The sequence below is a fragment of the Macrotis lagotis genome, chromosome 2 (genome assembly GCF_037893015.1).
Source record: "Macrotis lagotis isolate mMagLag1 chromosome 2, bilby.v1.9.chrom.fasta, whole genome shotgun sequence".
Taxonomy (NCBI): Eukaryota; Metazoa; Chordata; class Mammalia; order Peramelemorphia; family Peramelidae; genus Macrotis; species Macrotis lagotis.
Window position 1 is genome coordinate 336,722,798 of NC_133659.1, and position 9,876 is coordinate 336,732,673.

Consider the following 9,876-nt stretch of genomic DNA (forward strand, 5'->3'; position numbering starts at 1 on the left):
CCTCTGTGTCTGGTTTTCTCTTGCCACCAATGCGTCTTATACAAGATGGAAGAATTGGAATATACTCATGCTTTCAACAGCTAATGTTTATTAGTGTCATGAGCAGGCCTAAGACATAAGAGGAAGAAAATGGGAAAGGAACCAGATGCATTCCCGGTCATGGTGCCTCCCTTCAGCTACCCCCTGCCTCCCCACCAGGCAGGGACAGAGAGGGCCTCGGTGACATAGGTGAGAACAGATTGTCAGTTCATTCAGGGACTGGTAGGTAACAGAGGCAAGAGCCCCTGAGGCTCCCCAGCTAGCTGCCTTCAGATCTATCATCGACTTTGTCCAGGAAGTTGGTTTTGAAGAAGGGAGGATGGAAGTGGAAGGGAAAAATGGAAATCAGTCATGATGGGGGGAGAGCCCACAAAGCTGACAGCAAGGGGCAGCATGAGGTCATCTCTGACTGCTATTCCTACAAAGGAGGGATTCCCATGGAGACAGTGAACCTGCCTTGGACTGCAGACTGGACCTAGTGGAATTGGAAGTGGGGAGGGGGAAGGACAGTGTGGCTCCCCTGGGCAAGGCTGTCCCCTCCTCTCCTCCCCCCACTCCCTGAGCATCTTATTCAAGAGCCTTGTGGCTCTTGAGGAGCAGACATCTAAGGTCAGTAGATTCAAACCCACCTTCAAGTTCCCTCACTGGGCAGTGGCACCAGACCATCTAACCAGGAGCCAGGTGGGAAGTATTTCAGGAGAAAAGAGATTTCTAAGCACTCTCAGGGTCTGGGAATTCCCACAGCCCATGGTCTTGCACGGCTCACTCACTGAACCTGCCCCCTCTCCCGACTCTCCACCCCAGGGCCCAGAGAGTTTTGTCTCTTCCTCTCAGGGCAGCAGAGCTCACAGTGGGGTCTGGAGTGGACCCAGGGCAGGGATTGTCAGGGTAAAGGGACAGAGAATACCCTTCCCCCCCATCGGGAAAGGCTTCAGCTCTCGGGCCTCAAACTGTGCCGTTCCCTCAGACACAGTAAAGGTGGCGGTGACCTGCTGATTGAGGCAGTAGATGGTATTCCCCAGCACAGCACATCGGAGGGGGATGGGCTCTGGAAGGGGCAGGGGGGCAGCCTGGCTCCAGGACCCAGTGACTGTATTGAAGCGCATCACGGCAGCCCCGACCCCACGCAGCAGGTCAAAGCGGTACAGGAAGCCCCCCAGCGCCACCATGTCACTTGAGCGCCGGTGGCTGGCGCTGTAAGGGCACTCCACCCAGCAGTCCTGCAGGGGACTGTACTTGAGCAAGCGGTAGAAGAGGTGGCCCCCGGTGACATAGATTTCCCCCCGGCAGGCCACGGCCTCGTGGGCCACTGGGAAGGTCCCCGCAGGGAGAGGGGCCCGAGAGACCCAGTGGTCTGTGCGGGGGTCGTAACACTCCATGCTGTAGAGACACTCACCCCCGATGGCATAGAGCAGCCCCTCCAGAGCTACAAGCTTCAACTGGGCCCGGGCCTGCAGCATGGGCCGCACTTGGGTCCAGATGTCAGTCAGCGGGTTGTAGCAGAAGACCTCGTTGGTGCAGACAGCCCCGGGCCCTGAGCCCCTGATGCCACCAGCCAGGAACAGGTAGTTGTTCATGGTGCACAGGCCGCAGCCCCGAAGCGGAGCCTCCTCGGGCACCAGGGTCAGGGGCAACCAGGCATTTCTGCCAGGCTCAAAAATGTGCAGGTAAGTACGAGGTCCTGCCACCGAAGCCGCCGCCAGCACTTCTGCGGCTTGGGAGCCCCCTGCCAGGCCCGAGCGGCTTCCCCCGTAGGCACTGGGCAACTCGAGCACCCCGAGCACTGCCCGGCCTCGGCTGGTCCGGAGAGCCAGGATCCGCTGGCGGTCCCCGGCGCTGAGCTGCCGGTAGAGAGGGGTGTCCCCTAGCACGAGGAGTAAATTGTCGCTCATGAGGGCGTACACCTCTTCAGCCAGAGCCACCTCACCGTGCTGCTGGGCAAAGGCCAGGGCCTCCACACAGGTGCCCAGGTCCAGGTGCCGCCGCATGGCCGCCACTGTGCCGGGGAGATCCTTGGGGGGCTGACTGGGCTTGCGCTGCCCTTCCACTGTGCCCCAGGTTCCAGGGCGTTTCAGAAAGGCCATGAGCTGGCTGTCCTGAAGCTGTCTTTCTGTGAGGGGGGCTACCAACCCTGCAGGGGTCTCCCTCTGAGTGGGGACTGCTGGGCTCACCTTCTGGGCCAGACTTTCTGCCACCTGGCAGATGCTACGTTTCCGGGGTCGAGGTGCAGGCTGGCCATCGGGCACAGCCTCTCGGGGGGCCGTTGGCTCTGATTGCTTCCTTTCTGGGGGAGACCTGGGCTCACCAGGGGGAGCAGCACTTTGGGGACTGGTGGTAGCCAACCTTTCCTCCTCCACTTGGGTCCCACTCGGGCCCCTGGAATTGCTTGGAGTGACTGTTCCTGGGGTTTCCAGTCCTTTGGAAGGTGGTTGGTCTCTCACCTTGGCCTGAGGTTCCACCACTACGGCATTTGCCCTTGAAGGAAGCTCCCCGGTCTGGCTGCTCCACGAGGGCACAGGACCTGGGCACTCTGTAGGGCTACTCTGAGGGCCTTCTCCCTGCAGCTTTTCTGGGCTGGGGAAGGGATGGCTCCGCAGGACCATGGAAATCAGATTTCCCCAGCTGCCATTGGGACCCTGGGACAGAGCTCTGCTTGACAGGCCACCACTGAGGCCAGAGACTAAGGCTGGAGATTCTTTTAGGCCTTCAGCCTCGGAAGGACTCTGGACCATCTGAACAGGTGAGGCAAGGGCCACACATGGCCGATCCTTGGGCAGGGAGTCTGGGGCAATGGGAGCTGAAGGAAGGGGCTCTGAGGGAGAGACTGAGAGGGCTGAAATGGAAGAGGATGGGGTAGAGGGGATGTGAACAGATGAGGGAGGGTCTGTGGAAAAGGGAATTGAAGATGAGGAAGAACCTGAGGATGGAGACTCTGTGGGTTTGAGTGCTCTGGGGGAAACAGCAGAGGATAATGACTCTTGGGAGACAAGGCCTGAAGTGGAAGGCGATATGGGCAGAGGAGCCCCTGTGGAGACATGTCCTGAGGAAGGGGACACTGTGGGTGCAGGGGCTGATAATAGGGGCCCTGAGGATGCAGGAGCCGAAGAGGGGGACACTGTGGATGCAGGGGCTGAGGAGTCTGAGGGTGCAGGGGCTGAGGAGGGAGACACTGTGGGTGCAGTGGCTGATAATGGGGACCCTGAGGATGCAGGAGCTGAAGATGGGGACCCTGAGGATGCAGGAGCTGGAGACGGAGACACTATGGATGCAGGGGCTGAGGAGGGGGACACTGTGGATGCAGGGGCTGAGGAGGGGGATATTTTGAGTTCAGGGACTTTGGACAGGGACCCTTGTAGTGCAAGGACTGAGGATGGGTCCACTGTGGGTACAGGAGTTGAGAGGGACCCTGAAGGTGCAGGTACTGAGCAGGACCCTTTGGATGCTGGGGCTAAAATTGGGGACCCTATCAGTGCAGGGGCTGGGGATTGGGATGTTTGGGGTACAAGGGCTGAGGAGGGGGACCCTGTCAGTGCAGGGGCTGAGGAGGGAGACTCTGAGGGTACAGGAGCTGATATTGGAGACCCTGTGGGTGCAGAGGTTGAGGTCGGGGATCCTTTGGATGCAGGAACTGAGATTGGTGACCCTGTGGGTACAGGGATTGAGGTTGGGGACCCTTTGGGTGTAGGGTCTAAGGAAGGGGATCCTGAGAGTACAGGGGCTGAAGATGGGGATTCTGTTGGAGCACAGGCCATAGGAGAAGAGGTTAAGGATGAGAACTCTGTTGGCCTGGCAGCTTTGGAAGAAGGGCCTAAAGACTGAGAACCTGGAAGAAGCTCTGAGCTTGAAGACCTCATAGGGCTATGAACTTGGAGAGAAGGAACTGAAGATGGGGGGCCTGTAGGCAGTGGGGTTGATGGAGACCCCGGAGGAAGGAGTGCTCCAGGAGAAGTGACTGGACTTGGAGAGCCCAAGGTCTTGCGGGCTCTGGGAGAGGGCCCTGGGCTCAGCCCAGGACCCCGAGCATCTCCAGCTCCTCCCTCACTGCAGATAAGATTGTTCTCAGGCCCCTGCTTGGTGCTGCTCTCTGGCTTTGCCAGGACCCCAGGCTCTGACCCTGGGAAGGTGCTAGGGAGCTGGGAGACCTGACCTGGGCTGGTGCCCTCTGGAGAGACAGACAGAACTGCTCCCTTCTTCCTTTCCTTAAGATCTGGAGAGATCTGCCTTGGAGTCGGGACAGCCTCAGCAGTCTCCTTCCTAATGGGTAGTGTGGACCCTTGGTCAGAAGCCACCAGCTGCCGAATGAGGGCATTGGGGGGCCGGCTAAAGCTGCTGGCTATCAAGAGTTCCCTCTCCTTCCAGGGCCAGCCCTCCTCTGAGTCTGGGGCCTGAATAGGCAGGTGAGGGCTACCTGGTACTGGAAGCCCTATCCCCCTAGCAGTTGGGGCTGGCAGGGGGCCTGAGGCAAGGGGCTTGCTCTGCCCTTGGGAGATAGGCCCTTCCCTGCCATCTCCACCTGAGGCCACGTCCCAGCATCTCCCAGATGGTGGAACCTGTTTCTCTTCAGGTGCTGGAGTGGAAATTCTGACTCCCAGGGCTTGGGGTAAGAGCCCACCAGGAGCAAGGGAACTTGCTGCATCAATGGCATCCCACACACTCACCACTGTGCCCAGGGTGAAGGGGTCTGGCCCCGGCCCTCGAACACGGCTCCTGGTTCTGGGACTGGGCACTACATCATGCCGCTGGCCTGCCGGTCCTTGTCCATTGTCTGGCTTCTCTCCAGCTGGGGCTGCTACCAGAAGGTTGAGCTGTTCTCTGACTCCAAATCCCTCCTCACTCCAAGTCTCTGAGTGTCTGGGAGTGAAGTGTATCAGGAGGGGACCTGGCCCTGGTGACGCCCCAGCTTTGCTCTGCGGACTACAGAATGGCTGGGAGCCATCTCCAGGCTGCTTTGGAGGGGCTACCCTTGAAGTTATCTTAGGTGCCCTGGCCTGGGGAGTGGCTGGTGGGGACAGGCCTTCATCTTTGCCCCTGGGAGACGCAGGGTCTTCTGGGCTTCTTCCAGGCTGCTCCCTAGGGCTGGGCACTGGTGGATCTGGCATCACCTTAGGGGCTTTGGATTCCTGGTCCTGGCAACTCACCTTGGCCTTCAGGACTGGTGTCTGGACCATCTCTCTGTCCCGAGGATGCCGAGTCTGGTTAGACTCTGGACTCTGCTTTGCCACCTCTTTGTCTTGCTCAGACCCAGAGCCTAACCAATGCAGAGCCAAGGCTGTAGCAGCCACCACAGCCAACGCCAGCATGGCCTGAGCCAGAGTCAGGACCACTGAGTCCTCCCCATCACCATCTGCCTCAGAGAAACTCAGGGCCATCTTGCTGGGCTTCGGACCCAGCCCCAGCAGCCTGGGAACCCTGAAGGGCAGGGAGGCAGGTGAAGTGAGAGCAGCTGGGTGTCTGTCCCCGTTACCTATGTCTTGGACAAACTGGGTCTTGTGTGATCACAGGTGGTCTGGCATGAGGCCCAGAATCCCCACTAGCCCCACCTACTGTTAAGGTGGCCCTAGGTGGGGGTGGAGGTGAGAGTGGAGGGAGGGTGACCATAAAGAGGAGGGAGGGTTGGGGTTTGTGACAGGATGTGTCTAAGTAATTGGGGATGTGTTGGGAAATGAGGATGGGAAGCTTTGAGGAGAATGGAGGGCATGAAGGGAGGACCTTGGGGAGGAAACTGTTAAACTTCTAGGAGACATTATCTTAAGCTATATGATGCAGCCAGAAACCTGAGATATCAGAAACCTGAGTCTGTGTTTCACTGGGGCTGGGGGGAGGGAGCCTAGAAAGAGGAACCCAGGGTCCAGGGCTCTGACAGCCACCTTTTACATAATCCAGAGAGATCCTTGTTCCTCTCGAGTCCCCTGAGCCCCCACACGTTTTGCCCAGCCCAATGGGTCCCACCACTGGTGGAAGATCAGGACAGAAAGTGTAAAAGTAGAGGCTGAACCCTGTCCTCACTCATCACAATGGGGGCCCAGTTCGAGGGTGGGCAGCCCAGGGGCTGCAAGAGAAAGGAGAGAGAAGTGGGAAGCAATGGAGCAGTCAGAAACAGGCTTCCAGGAGAAGGCGCCCCCGAGGCCTCAGAGCCGGCAATTCCTCTCCCCATCCCTTAGCATTCTGCCCCCATCGCCACACTGGGAAGGCCACATGAGCACATTTCTGGGACTTATTGCCAGGGGAAAAGGAGCCCTTTAGAAATATCAGGGAAATGTCATTCTCTGTCCCAGGTCCTGAATCTTAGCGGCCCTGATGCCACCTTTTGGGATACCTTAACAGCTCCTGAGGCTTAGGATGAGCAGGACCCCCTCACCACCACCCCAGGAAGCAATCCCTGGTCTAGTAACTGCCCTCTAGGATGCTGTGGCCACAGCTCCCGAGGCCCCACCAGGAAGGTGCTTTGCATCTGCCTTGCTGCTGAAGCCTTCCTGTGAGTTATCTCCCCCAGGAGAAGGGGAGCTCCTGGAGAGGAGGGATGCTCTTGGAGGGCCCTCTGTATCCTAGACTTGGGCCTCAGAAAGCACTTAACAAATGCATCCTTCACCTATTCATCCACCCATTCATTCATTAGGCTTTCCCTCTGACCCCTGGGGCAGGCATCCAGGGGGAAGAGCAATCAGGAAGTTCCTGAGAGAGGTCAAGGGGAATTCATCAAACTTAGGAGCTTGGGTCAAACTTTGGGAGGGTGGGGGGCTCTGGAAGGCATTATTCTCAAAGCAAAGAGGGGAGAGGCAGAAAGACAGAGAAGGGAGGGAAGGGAGTGATCCAGAGGGGGACAGAGAGAGGGGGTGCAATGGGATAGACAAAGAGAAACAGACAGACCTTGAGGAGGCAAGGCATCATCAGTACCTGCCCCAGGATGAGTGGACTCCTCCCCCACTTCTATCTCTGCTGTTCTGCCTCTCTTCTGTTATCACCAGGACAATCTGGTAACCCTACACAGGGCAGCCTCTTCTTCCAGTAGGCCTGCCAGACTGGGGAAACCACCTGAGCTGGGAGCTGCCCCCTCCACCACCACTCCTCTCCAGTTCTCTGGATTCTGGGGTGGCAACTACAGGGGCAGCTGACTTAGGAACCCTGGATTCTGAGTCCATGTGCGTCTGTGGACTCCCCTGCCTGGGAATCTCAGCAGAAAGGACCACCAGTTTCAAGACCTGTCTCCCTGTCCCTTCTTCCTCCTCCCTAATTCACACAAATAAAAGTCTCATATTTCCTCCCTAATCTACTGTGATCTGAAGGTTCTTTCTCTTCTCTGTGCTTCAGTTTCCTCAATCATAAAATGAAGGGTTCCATCCAGCTATGGCACTATAAGTCCATGATCTAGAAACACTCATCAGCCCACACCCCTACATCTCTTCCCACATTCATTCTCACACCCCATGAAAGGAGAAACGAGATGTGGGTGAAGACACTTGCTGTCCTCACCAGTATGGTGAAGTCCTTGGAAAGGAAGACCTGAGCTATTCTAGTGCTCATGAAACCTTGAAAAAGTCCTTTCCCCTTTCTGGGCCTCAGTTAGCCTACTTGTAAAATGAGATGGGTGGGGAGGAGTAAGGACATCTCTAAAATCTCTCTAGCTCTGACTTTGGAGACAGTCCCAAAACCACAATTACTGGAAGGAAAGCAAGCTTCTGGCTTGGAGGAATTGAAAAGACTCTAGGAGGGAGGAGAGAAAGAGGAGGATAATGAAGTCTGGAAAATGTCCACCAGACAGGACGGGGTCCAGTGCAAGGGAACCCCTGTTCTCTCAAGTTCCTCAAGACAAAAGACCTGGACTAGTCTCGGGGAGCCCCAGAAGTCAGCTGTCCAAGGAATCTGACAAGTCTTGTGGTCCGAGAAAAATTCCATTGTCCAGGACCATGAAGGTAGAACGATGGTGAATAAGGGTGAGTTCAAGGACCCGATCAGCCATGTTATACATCATAGGAAATGCAGGAGTTGAACTAGGAGGCAGAGTGTTTGAGGAGATAGCAAATGAAGATCTACGTCATTGACCGTGAAGGTAGGAGTTGAGGTGAAGGGAAGCTTAAACCAAGTATGCATCTCCTCGAGGAAAGAGAGGATTGACTTAGAGACCAAAAGATAAATACAAGGCATAAGGGGTGAACTTGAAAGGAGAAAATGTTCATGAGCTCCCTGTTCTCTCAGACTCAGCAACTTATAAGCCTCTTTCCTCTTACTTCAGTCTCTGAGGGAGAAGTTTCCATGGCCCAATGAGGTACTTCTTTGTTGTCTATAGACATACCTTTAATCACTGCCTTCAGGCAGACTGAGACCTATTAAAGACCTTAGCCCAAAAAAGCTCAAGGTCTCCCACTGCATCCAGGGCCATCTCCATTCATCCTGATCCATATGTGGTTCCTGGACCCAGATGACTTGGAGAAGAAAGTGAGACCGGTGACTTTGCACAGCACCCCCTCACTCAAATTCAGTTCAGTTGCGTGTGATAACATCACCTCTCTAATGTCTCGGTTTTCTTCACAAAGGACAAAGGACAAAAAAACACCCAGATGGTTCTCTCCCATCCATAACCACAGAGACAACTTTCTCTGACCCCTTCCATCTCCTCAAGCTTTTTCCTTACCTCCTCTTTTTCTTTTTCTTTTAAAGGTCAAGAATCCAGGCTCCTTTCTCAAGGGGTGCCAAGTGTTCTTAGATGGGATAAAGGTCCCTGACTGTTTTTTGGTTTTGGTTTTGTTTTTTAGTTTTTGCAAGGCAATGGGGTTAAGTGGCTTACCCAAGGCCACACAGCTAGGTCATTATTAAGTATCTGAGGTCGGATTTGAACTCAGGTCCTCCTGACTCCAGGGCCAGTGCTCTATCCACTGCACCACCTAGCTGCCCCCTACCCCCTCTTTTTCACAGCCAATCTCTTAGAAAAGCTGTCCTCGTTTTCGGTCATCCAGAATCCGGGTTCATCTGACACCGGCAGCCACCCCGCAGCATTGAAACCAAGCCTCCACCTTCCTCACCACCATGCCTCCCAAGTTTGATCCTAATGAAATCAAAGTCGTGTTTTTAAGGTACACTGGTGGTGAAGTTGGTGCCACATCAGCTCTGGCCCCCAAAATTGGTCCCTTGGGTTTGTCTCCAAAAAAGGTTGGTGATGACACTGCCAAGGCAACTGGTGACTGGAAAGGGTTTAGGATTGCAGTGAAATTTACCATTCAGAACAGACAGGCCCAGATTGAGGTGGTGCCTTCTGCCTCAGCCTTGATCATCAAAGCTCTAAAGGAATGTCCTCAAGACAGGAAGCAGCAGAAAAACATTCAACACAGTGGAAACATCACTTTCAATGTGATTGTCAACATTGCTCGACAGATGAGGCACCAATCCTTGGCAAGAGAACTCTCTGGAACTATTAAAGAGATCCTTGGAACAGCCCAGTCTGTGGGCAGCAACATGGATGGCAGACATCCTCATGACGTCATTGATGACATCAATAGTGGAGCTGTGGAATGCCCAGTTAAAAGCTGAAAGGAGACTATTTGCAATAAATTCACATTCGACAACAGAAAAAAAAAAGCTGTCCTCATTGCCTCTGATTATCTTTGTAATAAAATTTGTAATAAATTAGAGAATTCTGTCCTCAGTCCTTTGTAATCTGACTTGCACCCTCACCATCAGAAACTGAAACTGCTTTCTCCATGTTTATCCCAGCTAAATCAGATAACCCTCTCTTACTCCTTTTCCTTCTTGGCCTCTCTGCTACTGACCACCCTCTCCAGAATATTCTTTCCTTCCTTAGGTTTCGTTCCACTACTTTCTCCTGACCAATCATCACTGGTCTCC

The 9,876-nt window shown here is 55.0% G+C and overlaps 1 protein-coding gene across 1 annotated transcript; it reads left to right on the forward strand.

Moving 5' to 3' along the window:
* The first annotated feature begins 9,060 nt into the window (after positions 1-9,060).
* On the forward strand, positions 9,061-9,561 carry LOC141512284 (large ribosomal subunit protein uL11-like). Its single transcript, XM_074221090.1, has one exon. It carries the CDS (start codon positions 9,061-9,063, stop codon positions 9,559-9,561), a length of 501 nt encoding a protein of 166 aa, XP_074077191.1.
* Positions 9,562-9,876: the final 315 nt, after the last annotated feature.

Bases quoted from the DNA above. Each gene is read 5' to 3' on its own strand.
- LOC141512284 (XM_074221090.1), top strand. From the start codon at position 9,061: ATGCCTCCCAAGTTTGATCCTAATGAAATCAAAGTCGTGTTTTTAAGG.